This window comes from Microplitis mediator, chromosome 5, assembly GCF_029852145.1.
Source record: "Microplitis mediator isolate UGA2020A chromosome 5, iyMicMedi2.1, whole genome shotgun sequence".
In the NCBI taxonomy this organism is placed as follows: Eukaryota; Metazoa; Arthropoda; class Insecta; order Hymenoptera; family Braconidae; genus Microplitis; species Microplitis mediator.
Genome location: NC_079973.1, coordinates 14789762 through 14804433, shown reverse-complemented (window position 1 = coordinate 14804433; position 14672 = coordinate 14789762). Strand labels below are relative to the sequence as shown.

Here is a 14672-nt window from a genome sequence, read left to right as displayed (position 1 = left end):
TTTTTTTTTGTTTTCGAAAATTTATTATTTATAAAAAAAACTTACGAAAAGTAAATTCAGTCTTCGGTTCCCTTAAAAATCAATCTTTCAAAAAATCCTCTTTTATAGATTTATATGCCATGTAAATGTTTAAAAATTTATGATACTGAAGTTAGCCCACGTCTAATAAATTTTGGATTTTTTTTAAAATGATAAATTATAAAAAAAAATTGTACTTGTAATTTTTTAAATTTTTGTCGTGTGCATAAATATGCACACAAAAAAATAATTAAAAAATTTTTTTTTTAGTTTTTTTGTAAGAGATTTGTTGAAAAACAAAAATCCGAAAATTTATAATTGTCTACTAACTTCCGGATTATAAAAATTTTTTTCATGTATTCTAGAATACCGAAACATTTTTTTTATGCTTGTAATTATTGATAAGATATCATACTGAAAAATAAAAAATTAATATAAATAAATTTGCAACAAACTATACCAGTAGTTAGCTTTACTTAAATATTTATTAAAATCTTAACTCAGAACAAAATAGAAATTACTGAAGCAGTAACGAAGCAAGTAAAATTAAAAAAGTACAAAGAATGATTAACATAAATGGTATATTATTTCACACTTGAAAAGTGCCGTCCTACTTTTGTTTGGATCTTTTAATGATCACATACCAAACATTCAAAATACCTACTTGTATGTTTTCAAAACAATAAGGTTGCTTTTAACAACAGGTAGAAAATTACCTGCTAAGGTGTCACAAAATATATATCCGAGGATAAGACAGTATAAGTATAGTATAAGTAGGTATGTACATTATTACAAATGATAATTACAAGGGTGGCTTCACACCTTCCTAAGATTAGTAAATAAATATAACTTAATTGTCAATTGAAATATTTAAATTAATTAATATTTATTCATCTGATAACTTACTAGTTTTTCATTTACTTTAAAATAAAAATACATATTCATTAAATTAAAATTTTATAAGTTATTTTTATTAAAAATTACAAAAGTCATTAAAAGAATTAGCCGTAAAGGATACATGGATATAAATTATTGATTTATAAGTTTAATTGATTTTCGTTAATGGCTGGTGATTTAAATACATAAGAATTTTTGTTGTAATCATATAAATAGTATATTATATAATATACGCTTATATGATGTGTGACTACATCTTTAGAATGAGCAATTCATTATTCATTTTATTTAACAATACTAACGAACCATTTGACGATATCTCAAATCTACCAGATTGTAGTATCTGTAAAAAAAATCAAATTTTATAATAAATAAAGCATAAAATATTTCGAATATCAATTTTATAAACCAGATATTAAATTCAAATTTTACTTGTATATCTCTCAATTCATACTAGAAGCTGCAACTACCATTTTTTGAAAATTCATAGAGCTGGAAATTCGTTGGAATCAGTAAAACATTAGAATTGTATCGTTGACAAAACCAATTCCTGGTGAGGGTCAGCTTTGATTTTTATAACCAATGTGACCCAAAAACTGGCCTTCATTATTAATAAATGTTACGCGGACTTTTTTCTTATCAGAAATAAATATTTCCTTACCTAAAAAAAACAACCAACAATATAAGTTTTTCTAAAATATATTCCGATCAAATTACCGTCAATAGCCATAGTGATTGGTTCTCTGTTGGTAATCAATTTTCTCTTAAATAACCAAAATATCAGGAATAACGAATATTTGTTTGCTTTTTGGTCTAGAGCTACAATACGATCATTATTAGTCATAGCAAGGGCTTTCAAGAAATCCATAATTTTAAAAATTGCAGACTTCAAAAAAACTCCATCATTTGCAAAAATTTGCAATCTAGGATTCCAATCGATATTATCATAGACAACAATATTTCCTTTGTTGTGAGAATTATTCAAGAAAACCGTCACATATTTTGGATATATAAAATAACTGTTTTTAACGCCGTACATTCCAAATTTCAATTTAAAATTACCGTCCTTATCAAATATCTGAATATTGAAATATCAAAATGTATTAAGATAAAAAACTAAGTTTCATTAAACATGTATTATTTTTTGAATTTTATTACTTTAATTTCATGGCTTTTTGTGTCTGCCCGATGAAAAAAGATTTTATACAATTATATATAGACTACATATAATTGAATAGAAAAAATGGCCCGATCCAATTGTATACAATTCTATATATTGCAATTATATATAATTGTATATAATTTGTATAAAGTTTTATATAATTATATAGACTTGTATACATTTTGTATAGAATTGTATACAATTTTTATACAATTGTATACAATTGGATCGGGCCATTTTTTGTATATAATTTTATACAATTGTATAAAATCTTTTTTCATCGGGTGCTACTATAATATCTCCATTTTCACTCAAGCAAAGATCTTGCGGGCATGGAAATTCATTAATTCTTCTTTGAAGCCTCATCGATATTTTTTGTCTCTTGTCAATGTTTCCAGCTAACACATATTTTATTGGTGATTCATTAGAAACTTCACAGAATGTAACATATGTATATTATTATTTTATTTGTTTGTAAATTGTGTATTCATCATATTAGTGAAATAATAACAAGATCTTAACCAGCTGAACAAGTTGAATTAATTTTATTAGAAACGCTCAACTTTTCTTCTGGATGATGTTCAATATTAAGATTTGTATTAGTAACCGTTTGCTTATTTGATATTGAAGAATTAATATCAGCATCTTGATTGATATTATTTTAATCAAGTATCAGATTATTATTCATTAACTGCTCAAGTTTTAACTTTTGAGTCTCTGTCAATTCGTTCATGAAAGGATTAGATGAATGATAAATTCTTTGTAAATTATTCTGTAAATAAAATATAAAAAAATTATTATTTTTTTTTAATTTGCTAGACAGGTAAATTTTAGTTGTCAAAAGTTAAATAGCCATGTATAGAAATTGATTACGATTTTATCTTTCGCACGAATTTCATGAAAATCATTAATAACTTTCTCAAAACATCTTGGATTAAATTGAAAATTTACAGTGTGGCCTTGAAGTTGATATTATCCCAGTAATTTTCTCCCTTCAAGTAACTTGATGTACTCTTCTGTACATTTTCTTTGATCCCCATGACAAATTTATTCACTCTAAAATTAATATTCATAATTGTTAGTTATTAAAGTATTCACAGTTGGTTAAAAATGAACATTTTAAATTTCAGTAGAATGCACTGCTTAATACTTGTGATATATGCATCAACAACTTCAGTTTTACGTTTTTCACGTAGTTCTCTTAGATTAACTAGACTCTTATCTCTATTAAAATAGTCGTATAAGTCTCGTAGATTTCATTAATTTTATCTTCAACCTGGACATATTGAAAGTCCATTTCACGCAAAGTTTTTTCATATAACTGAGTATTTTTCCATTCGTTAATTTGATTATTACTTTGTAAAACTATATCAGCCAACTTTTTATTGAAACGAATTTCGCAGTTTGAGTTATATTTTCATAACGGTGTTTTAAAGTTTCATGGGCAGTTAACAGACATTCAATACATATAAGTTGCTATAAAAAAAATTAAATAACTTTTAAAACGGTATAAACAAATAATCATTTTAATAAGCATCAATATCTAACCTCACATGGATAACAATACCATCTTATTATTTCAGTAGAATGTAAATTGCAACTCAGGTGATTTCTTGTATTTCTTACATCTTTTTTGTCAATCACTTCATCAACAATATCATCATAACAGCAATCGAAACCAAGGTATTCATTATTGCTCGAATAATCACACGCTAAGTACATTTTGCTCGAATAATTATCAATACAACAGCCAATTTTGTTTTCATTCTCATTATTCATTATGGAATTCCTAAATGTATTTGAAATACATTTTTTATTGTCATCTGTGCTGTTTGTATCCATGTTGTCAACTATTGTTTATTTTGTTTTTAATTAAAACAAAATTTACTTCATATCTATCATTCCATTAAAATTTTAATAACGTAACAAAGTCTAGATCAACTGGCATAAAAGAAAAGATATGAAAGCAGAATAAAGAAATAAATATTAAATTCTTTGTTCCTTATAGTCGACTTCTTGTGTTCTCATAACCTTACGATGATTAGAATAAATATTTAAAGTCTTCTCAGAGAGTAAGTCACCGTCGGTTTTTATCCCTACTAATAAAAAACAAGTTTAATTTCACGCCGTTACTACACATTAACATCACAAACCGAAAATTTCCGAAGATTCTTGATAGCTACTTACTTTCTGGGAAGACTTTATATATCATCAGCGCGCAAAATTCAAAATTTTTGAATCATTTGAATTATTAAAAAAATTTCATCACTATAATTTATGAGACACTTGTAAAAATAGATCTACAAACTAAAGGTGCAGAAAAGGGGATTTGAAACACTTATTTATTTAATGAGATGAAAAGAGCCAGAAGGTTAGAGAAAATGATAAAAAGCAACATATGAAGATCTGGAAAAAGGTTGAAGATAATATTGTGGAAAAATAAATGAACAAATTTGTACTGGGGCTTGAAAAAATTTTAAGATAAAGAATATTAAAGCAACCATGGATTGTTCTGTATTGAATTTATAAATTGCGCAAAGAAAAAAACAGGAGTGAAAAGCAGAATCTGGACAACAGAAAAAAAAGATATGGAATCACACAACTAAAATGTTATTTTTATAACTCATATTTTAAAACTAATATAATTACCTGATTTAACAATAAACGAATAGATTTAAAGAATAATTAAAATAATTTGATTGAAATTATGTTCAAGTCAAAGCGACATGTTGCTAGATCAAAGTGTAATTTATTGTAACTACAGTACAAATATGTATATATCAATTCTAATACAATTTTTATTATCACTAAAAAATAACTTTTTTGTATTTGTGCCAATGATTAATTGCAATAATCTGACACCAACAGATTTTATTGCAGCAGATTGATAAAGTTATAAAACATGTTAATATTATATATTATCAACTATTATTAGTTGTACATAGTAGTATAGTTGTTATATAGAATTATATAACAATAATTATATATTTAAAAAAAAAATAATACACCAATCAAAGGATATATATAAGAAAATATTATATGCATATATATAGGGCATTCCACGCCAAATGGACCACTTTTGAACACGACCCCTTTAGATTTGGCTGAATAATTTTTCGCTTTTTCTACCCCATCAAAAACGCTTCTCATAATTTTTTCAAATTTTTTCACCCAACCAAAAAAAAGTTATAAATTTTTGAAAAAAATGATTTTTTTAAATTTAAATAGCTATAACTTTTTCAAAATTCGACTGACTGAGACGTTTTTTTTTTTTTTCGGAATTTTTGTTTTTAAATTTACTTTTCGAAAGAAATCACAAAAAATTACTGCAACTTATCTTCATTGTTTTTTTGTAGATTTTTGGAAAAAATAAAAATTTTTTCGATGTTTACCATTTTTGAGTTTTGATTTTTTTCTTTTATATAAAACTTTGACATTTTCTACAAGTCCTCAAATTTTTTCAGAGTGATATTTTTTCGATTTATATTTTTTTGTTTCCAATTGAAAAAAAAATTTTCTTCAACTAGCCTTATTTCTCATAACACCATGCTTAAAATTTTTGATAGTGCTCAGAGAACTTTTAAATTTAGAAAGAAAATAAAAACAATAAATTTAAATGGTAATCATCGATATAATTTGAATTTTGTTCGAAGAATCAAGTTAAAAAATAGAAGGACTTTCTGAATAATTTTTTCATATTTTTTTCTGAAAACTACATTCAAAAACGAAGAAAATAGAAAAAAAGTTTTCGTTTGGTTCATTTTTGGACAAATGCTGGGAATTCAAAAAAAATTCTTTTGAGTAAGATTAGTTTTACACTCAAAAGAATTTTTTTTGAATTCCCAGCATTTGTCCAAAAATGAACCAAACGAAAACTTTTTTTCTATTTTCTTCGCTTTTGAATGTAGTTTTCAGAAAAAAATATGAAAAAATTATTCAGAAAGTCCTTCTATTTTTTAACTTGATTCTTCGAACAAAATTCAAATTATATCGATGATTACCATTTAAATTTATTGTTTTTATTTTCTTTCTAAATTTAAAAGTTCTCTGAGCACTATCAAAAATTTTAAGCATGGTGTTATGAGAAATAAGGCTAGTTGAAGAAAATTTTTTTTTCAATTGGAAACAAAAAAATATAAATCGAAAAAATATCACTCTGAAAAAATTTGAGGACTTGTAGAAAATGTCAAAGTTTTATATAAAAGAAAAAAATCAAAACTCAAAAATGGTAAACATCGAAAAAATTTTTATTTTTTCCAAAAATCTACAAAAAAACAATGAAGATAAGTTGCAGTAATTTTTTGTGATTTCTTTCGAAAAGTAAATTTAAAAACAAAAATTCCGAAAAAAAAAAAAACGTCTCAGTCAGTCGAATTTTGAAAAAGTTATAGCTATTTAAATTTAAAAAAATCATTTTTTTCAAAAATTTATAACTTTTTTTTGGTTGGGTGAAAAAATTTGAAAAAATTATGAGAAGCGTTTTTGATGGGGTAGAAAAAGCGAAAAATTATTCAGCCAAATCTAAAGGGGTCGTGTTCAAAAGTGGTCCATTTGGCGTGGAATGCCCTATATATTTATTAGAGTGATTCAAAAAATAACGAGTTCGTTTTTTTTTCTCGCAAACAGGTTCAAAAGTTTCATTTAGATAAAAAAAGACACCTGTGAAAATTAGAGCTCTTAATATTAACATTAGGAGGTTCCGCATTGCACTTTTCTATTTTCTGTAAGAATAACATGGAAAAAATTTTTTTTGCGTCTTTTGATTTTCATAAGTAGCTAACGATGCGTCATAGGAATGATTGGCAGGCACATTTTTGTAGATAATTGAATGCTCTACAAAAAAAAATTCGTATCATTTTTTTATAAATCTATGTGTCCAAAAGTTATTTTAGAGGTTGAAGTCGTATTCATATTGAATTTTGAGATCTTTTTACTTTTCTAGCAAAACTACCAGACTTATCAAAAAATGTCATAAGACCTTTTTTGTAGACAATCTTATTCTCTAGAAGTTATTATCAATAAAGTTTTTTCGAATTCCGCATTGTTTTCTATTTATTTTTATGTTAATGTTAAGCTCCTAAAATCGATCAGAATACTATTTTTTTTATGAGCTTGACATTAAAAAGAAAATAACTAGAAAACAATGTGGAATTCGGAAAAACTTTATTGAAAATAATTTGTAGGAAATAAAATTGTCTACAAAAAAGGTCCCACGACATTTTGTAATAGGTCTGATAGTTTTGCCGGTAAAGTAAAAAGATCACGAAATTTAATATGAATTCAGAACTTTTTTTGTAAAGCATTCAATTACCTACAAAAATGTGCCTGCCTATCATTCCTATGACGCATCGTTGGCTACTTATGAAAATCAGAAGATGCAAAAAAAATTTTTTCCATGTTATTCTTATGGAAAATAGAAAAGTGCAATGCGGAACCTCTTAATGTTAATATTAAGAGCTCTAATTTTCACAGGCGTCTTTTTTTATCTAAATGAAACTTTTGAACCTATTTGCGAGAAAAAAAAATAAACTCGTTATTTTTTGAATCACCCTATTATATATGTATTAAACAAATGAATAAATAATAATTATATAACGAACAATTTTATTTTAACAATGATGTCAATGTTGAAATATATATATTTTCATATGTGAAAATATATAGCTATATATTATTAAACCCCAAAAGAATAGACTTGATTTTAGTACTTAAAAATAATTTTTTTTATAATTATGAAATTATAATAAGTGAATGTGTAGCAGACATAAATAAATTAATTAATTAAAATGATGAAATGAAAAAAAATTCACGTACTGATTTTTTATTGATCTAAATACGCATTTTTAAAATTTTCATTCTACTGAAATTTTTTTTATTTATTCGAAAATTTTAAAAATATTATACTGAAACTTACAATTATTAAGTTATATTTAAAACAATTGCACCTATAGTTTTTCAAATTTTCTACATGTGCATATTACTAGTTTTTTTTTTTATTTTTTAATAATTAAATTGTGGAAAAAAAATTTTTTTTTTTAATTATTAAATGTCTGCTAACTTCAGGACCATTAAAAAATTCCCACTTGTCAGTTACTTCACACTCATAAAATATAAAGTTTATAACATAAAAGTATTAAAAGAAACTTTTTTGTGCATTAATTATTAATGAGTTAAATTTCTGAGCTTGTAATACTCAATTTAGTAAAGCGTTCTGCAATATCAAACACAAAATTTTCTATTGAAAAAAAAAAAAAAAAAAAAAAAAACATTTCATTATTTATTCCTAGTATTATAATAATAACAACAAAAGACATAGATATTTAAACAATACCTTCTTGTTTCAATTCTTCATACAATTCACTAATTAGTTCGTCAAATAGGCTTCTATTATTACTATCATTAGTAATAGACAATTCGACATTGTTTGATGAATTCTTCAGATTAGTTACTTGTATCGATAATGATTTTTGATAATTATTAGAAACATTTGATATTAAATCATGATGTTCTGAATCTAATAAATCTTTATATACATCGCGAATCTTTTTTATCAAATTCATCTTGGCCCTAAAACAAATAAAATATGATTAATTAATTACATATTTCTCAGTTGTATAATAACAAAATAAATAAATAAAGTATAAATTTTTTTACTCTTCATAAATGGCTTTCATCTCATCCTTTTGTGTTTTATAAAATTCGATGCATTCTCTCAAAAGTTTGTCTCTACGTTCTTTTAATTCATTTTTAGATTTATGATACATTGCATCAATTTCGATTTTTTCTTTTTCATACTCACTCTCCAGTTCATTTAATCTTCTTTTATACTCAGTATCGTCGAATTCAAAGACTGTAGTGTTGTTTAAAAATATAATTACATGATTTTTCAAATTAAGTGTGCTCTTATGAACATAATGGCAATTAAAACATAACAGTTCTTTACAATCTTCGCAAATTGATATTATTTTTGCTGAACTTTTCTCACAAGAAGTACACAGTAGATTTATATCTTTATTCTCTTCTAAATATCTCCTAATTTCTTTTAAATTATTCATATTTTATATAATTAATTTTTCCTTTAAATATGATGTAAATAATAAGTTTAACTTCATCTCCTTCCTTTTATATTTTATTATTAATTAAATTTATCTATATAAATGTATAGATTTATCCAAAATAATGTTTATTATTAAAATTTTAAATAAATTATTTACCTTTGTTGTATAATAATAAAGTATCCTTTACCTTATAATGTATACACAATAATGCAATATATGTATATTAAATATATTTATATACATATACATACATACACAATAAATGCAACAGTTGGTATCATTTATAATGGCACAAGACTCGAAGATGACTGAGTAAGAAGTGGGGATGCGTACACGGTCTACGCACACACACACACGCAACAAAAGGACAAAGAACAAAGAAAACTTGGAACAGATCTTCAAAAACAAAAAAAAAAGTAATAAGTTATTGTAATTATATTACAAATAAAATAAAAGAAAGTAAAACTAAGTTTTATTATTGAGGTTAATTTTTATTGTCCGATGTAATTTAGATTAAATTGACAATAATTCGTACCACGTGACAAAAAACTAAAAGCACAATACATTTACAGAGTACATACTTACGGTTTTGTAAATAGCTTGTGGTTTGTTAGAAGGGAAAAAAAAGGTACGGAAATAAAAAAAAACGTAAAAACGTGTGGTAAGTAGTAATGCACGTCAATTTTTTATTAAATTAATACAATATGTTTTAAAAAATAATTATTTTTAACGTAAAAATGATTAATTATTTTAGGCAGAAATAAAAAAACATATTTTTTTTTTTAAATAAAAAAATACAATTGATAATGTTCGAAGTACTGAGCAAAGTAAAAGGTTTGCTAAAAATTGATCAGGTGTGTATTGACAACAATGTATTTCGTTTACATTATAAGGCAACGATGATTTTACTTGTCGTTTTTTCCGTACTGATCACGTGTAAACAATTTGTTGGAGATCCAATTGATTGTACTAGTGGTAATGATAAAATACCACAAAACGTTATGGATACTTACTGTTGGGTGCTTTCTACCTTTACGATGCCCAATTTGACTGGTACCATTGGCAAGAATATTGTATATCCAGGTGTTGGAATTGGCAGATCCAACGAAGGCGTTAAGTATCACAAGTATTACCAGTGGGTTTGTTTTATGCTATTCTTTCAAGGTATATTATTTTACATACCACGTTATCTATGGAAAATTTGGGAAGGTGGTAGGATAAAAATGCTGATGCAGGATCTCAACTGTCCTATTACAAGCGATGCTGAAAAAACAGAAAAGAATTATCAATCATTAGTTAGTTATTTAACTGAAAATACTGGAGTACAAAATTTTTATGCATATCGTTTTTTTCTGTGTGAAATATTGAATTTTATAAATGTCATTGGACAGATTTATTTAATAGATTTATTTCTTGATGGTGAATTTAGAAGTTACGGCATGGACGTTATTAAATTCGCTGAAATGGAATCTTACGATAGAATAGATCCGATGTCACGTATATTTCCTAAAATTACCAAGTGTTCTTTTCATATGTTCGGTAGTTCTGGTACAATTGAAAAAATTGACGGACTATGTGTATTACCACTCAATGTTATTAATGAAAAAATTTATATTTTCATCTGGTTCTGGTTTATAATTCTTGGAATTTTGAGTGGCTTGAGTTTAATTTATCGTATTGCTGTTATTATGGGACCAAGACAATTTCGTGCTAAACTTTTAAGCGCTTGTTCTCGTCTTTCATTATCACATCATATATACATAATTACTCGAGAGTTTGAAATTGGTGATTGGTTTATTTTTTACCAACTAAGCAAGAACATAGATTCACATAAATACAGACAACTGATTGCTGATGTTGCTAAGAAGTTAAATGACCGCAATGACTACAAATCTGACCATTTAACTGCTTGAACAAAAGTAAAACATTTTTCTTTTTGTTATTTACTTTTTTATTATTGATACATTAAATTTATAAAATTACTATTTGCTTCAGATTCATTTAAAATATTTAAAATCTAATTCAATATTACAACGAAGCAGAATATACGATGGAAGCTTAAAGTTTAAGTTGATCTAGATTTAAACACGTACGTAAATAACAATTATTTCTTTTTAATTAGGTTTTTTTTCTTTATTACTTTGTTTGAATAATAAGTACTGCTTACCTTACTTCAATAGTTTCAAATCTATAAGTATTATGCATTTATTCAATACGACAATTCATACATTCATACTATTTATTCAAACATTTATATAATATTAGAAATTTATATATTTCATATAATTATTATATTATTTTTATCCATTATTATAAGTAATTATTTTTCATAGTAAGTTTTGTTTATAACGTTTGTGAAGAATTTTATATGCATAGGGTATCAATAAAATTCATTACATTTAATTATATATTATATTCAGTAGAATATTACTGAAGTATATAAAAAACACATTTATAAGAAAAATGTAAACAAAATAAAATGATAATAAAGATACAATTACTGTACTACCATAAATGTTAGAAGGTATTTTTCTGTATATTTGTTTATCACTCTAAAGAAATGATACTTGATAATGATGTTGAAAGTAGCAGGACAGTAAAAATTTGTTTTCTTTTAAACGAAGAAATTAAAATCTGACAGAAAAAAGTTATTATAAATGCATCTGAGAAGCTTAAAGTAATTTTTTTGTGCATACTTTTTACAACGTATTCTAATGACGTTTAATTAACAAAATCATATCTGATAACAGTAAAAGATGAAAGATATTGCATTACACGGAAAATTAAAGTATGACTTGAAAAAAAAAATAAAAAATCTGGGCGTCGGTTGGCCCTGCGGGCCAGTCCCAAAACTTCCCGCTATTCTCGAGCTCAAGAAGCTCGAAAACATTAGTGTGAATACATTTTCGAGCTCTTCGAGCTCGAAAATGCTTTTACGTGCAATTGTTTTTTTATCAGTCTTTTAAGCTCTACCAAGTTACGTTTTATGTTAGAGTTTGAAAATTTAAGAATCGAAAATCATTAATGAACATGAGGTTTTTAAATTTTTAGTTCTGATTATGTTTAATAAAATAAATAAATTGAGGTAGAAATCAATTTCAGTAATAAAAATAAAGATTTAAATGAGTTTTGACTCAGATCAGAGCAATAATATATCAAATATCCGCGAAAAATATTGAAAACTGTGTTTTTTCAATTTTTTGTTGATAATATGATTCAAACTAAAGAACCAGTTAGATGAAATTTTATGGGGATCGAAAGAGACCATTGAGACAAAGAGTTGGTATGATTTTGGACATATTCTAGAGTACATTATATTATGACTAGTCCGTGAAAAATAACGTAAAATGTTATTCTTTTAACATTTTGACGCCGATGTCTTTTGAACTAATCAACAGATTTAAACGTTTAATGTGACAATCGACGCGTTTTGTTGAATTCTAGAGCTGATTGAAATTTGAAATCGATTGGTTCAGTCGTTTCAAAGATAGTTGGAAAAAACCGTTTTTTAGCATTTTTTTCTCCCACAATATTTCTTTGATAAATGATCTGATTTTTATGTTTGAAGTGGTAATCTACCCGTTTTGATGAAGTCTAAAGCTGATCAGATTTTGAAATCATTTGGTTCAGTTATTTAAAAGATATTTGCAAAAAACCGTTTTTTACCATTTCTTTCTCCCACGATAACTCTCGAACGAATTATCCGATGGAGATGGCTAAGGCGGCAATTGACGTGTTTTATTGTTCTAGAGCTGATTAGATTTTGAAGTCGATCGTTCAAGTCGTTTCTGAGAAATCAATAAAAAACTAAAAAAAAAAAATTTTTTTTTTGTAATTCACCAATATTTTCGAGTTTACTTGATCAAATGATCTGAAATTTCCAGAAAAGTTGATGGCCAACAAGCTCTTTCGATTGCCGCCTTAACCATCTAAATCGGTTCATTAGTTAAAAAGTTATAGACCGGTCACACACATACACACACACACACACACACACATACAGACACTCGGACATCATTCTGAAAATAGTCAGAATAGCTTCCTATTTTTCGGAAATCGTTGATTTTCTTAGCGGGAAGTTAAAAAAAAACAATGAGAAAGTCTTTATTTCTAGTTTGTTTAGTTTTGAATGTCGATTATTCTAAAGTTATTGATTGAAATTCTGCTTGAAGAAATAAACGATTAAAAAACTGTAAAATGACAACTTCGAGGTCTTCATAAGCATACTGACGATAACTCAAAGATTAATATAAACGATTACCCTGATAATCAGTTTAAATAAACGTGACGTTTTATAATATATCTTCCGTTTTTTAATTAGCAACGAATATATTTAATGACACATTTGGAGAGATAAATAATTCTTTCAATAAATTTTAAGTTTAATAATGTGTTACATGCGTCATATATTTGAATTGGATACGTAAATTTGATTCTAAATATAGCACATATGTATATATGTATTTATATAAAAGATAAGTGAGACGATGCGTGAATCAAAAAAATTATCCTACAAGTGAGTAAGACAGTAAGGTAATATTGTAAAGACATTGTTCATCAATAGTACTTTTGTAAGTTAATTCTAACTTAAAATTTTACTTTTTTTTTATTATTAACATTTTTTACGCTTCAATTCATAACTTCAATTTATGCTGATTATAATTCTTAATTATTAATTTTAAAGATCAATAAATTTATGCTAATTACTAATTTTTTATGATGTTGAATTACTGCAGTTTGCTCGTGTGTTATAACTTATCGATCAAAATATGTCGATTAAAGTTTCTTCAATTCTTCTAATTGGATTAGCTATAGTCATGATATTCGAAATCCAAACGGGATATGCTAAACTTGTATGTATACCTTTTTTTCCTTTATTTAAAAAAAAAAATTAGTTAAACTATTCTCGTGTTAATTTTTTTTGCTTTGTTTCATAATGGCAGTGTAAGTCGTCGTGTGATTGTGATTTCTTTCATTACTGTAATAAATTATCATGGCTGAAATTGGGATTTTGTGAATATGATCCAATCAATCCCACTTACTTAAAAAAAGGTATAAAAAACTATTAATATTCCTGTGGCGCTCATAAGTACCCAAATAATTGTTTAGTATAAATTATAATTGTGTATATAATTATTTATTTTATTACATATGTAAATAGATTTTCATTAAAACTATTTTATACTAATAAAGCTGACAATAAAAAATTATTAATAAGTATGATAGAATTTATTTATTTTATATCTTGACTTTATTGATGTCTCTATAATTTCATATAATTTCATTAGCAGGAACTATTTGAATCGTTGAATTTCGTTTTAGATTTTTACTGTGACAAAAAATTTTGAAAAAAATATTCACCTAAATATATAGGTATAATTATTTTTTTCAATTTCGTATAATCCATAACATACTGATTTAATTAATTTCAAAATCTACATTTATTTCTTCACCTTTTTAACTTCCCACTAAGAAAATTGTAAATTTTCAAAAATTCGGGAAGTTATTGGTTTCGGTCCGATTTACGAAAATCGAAT

General features: G+C 25.4%; 2 protein-coding genes and 3 long non-coding RNA genes across 6 annotated transcripts; 2 read left to right on the top strand and 3 right to left on the bottom strand.

Annotated features, from left to right (window-relative positions):
- Window positions 1-1027: 1027 nt before the first annotated feature.
- LOC130667777 (uncharacterized) lies at window positions 1028-2260 on the bottom strand. Its single transcript, XR_008989886.1, has 4 exons — window positions 2074-2260; window positions 1633-1993; window positions 1348-1576; window positions 1028-1258 (listed from the first exon to the last, which is right to left on the bottom strand). It is a non-coding gene; the product is annotated as an uncharacterized LOC130667777 (long non-coding RNA).
- A 9-nt stretch (window positions 2261-2269) lies between these two features.
- LOC130667778 (uncharacterized) lies at window positions 2270-4499 on the bottom strand. The gene is made up of 5 exons (XR_008989887.1): window positions 4265-4499; window positions 3626-4176; window positions 3228-3553; window positions 2951-3133; window positions 2270-2849 (listed from the first exon to the last, which is right to left on the bottom strand). It is a non-coding gene; the product is annotated as an uncharacterized LOC130667778 (long non-coding RNA).
- A 3381-nt stretch (window positions 4500-7880) lies between these two features.
- Window positions 7881-9492, bottom strand: LOC130668390 (uncharacterized). The gene is made up of 4 exons (XM_057470663.1): window positions 9292-9492; window positions 8732-9153; window positions 8409-8644; window positions 7881-8312 (listed from the first exon to the last, which is right to left on the bottom strand). Exons 2-4 carry the CDS (start codon window positions 9130-9132, stop codon window positions 8248-8250), a joined length of 702 nt encoding a protein of 233 aa, XP_057326646.1. The 5' UTR covers window positions 9133-9153; window positions 9292-9492; the 3' UTR covers window positions 7881-8247.
- Window positions 9420-11510, top strand: LOC130668389 (innexin inx2-like). Of its 2 annotated transcripts, XM_057470661.1 has the most exons (4): window positions 9420-9551; window positions 9648-9796; window positions 9890-11054; window positions 11131-11510. In XM_057470661.1, the coding sequence occupies exon 3, from the start codon at window positions 9942-9944 to the stop codon at window positions 11046-11048; it is 1107 nt and encodes a 368-aa protein (XP_057326644.1). In that variant the 5' UTR covers window positions 9420-9551; window positions 9648-9796; window positions 9890-9941; the 3' UTR covers window positions 11049-11054; window positions 11131-11510. The 2 variants fall into 2 exon arrangements, with proteins under 2 accessions (XP_057326644.1, XP_057326645.1); XM_057470662.1 differs by having other exon boundaries at window positions 9496-9763.
- A 1728-nt stretch (window positions 11511-13238) lies between these two features.
- On the top strand, window positions 13239-14336 carry LOC130668435 (uncharacterized). Its single transcript, XR_008990015.1, has 3 exons — window positions 13239-13706; window positions 13872-13988; window positions 14079-14336. It is a non-coding gene; the product is annotated as an uncharacterized LOC130668435 (long non-coding RNA).
- The last annotated feature ends 336 nt before the right edge of the window (window positions 14337-14672 follow it).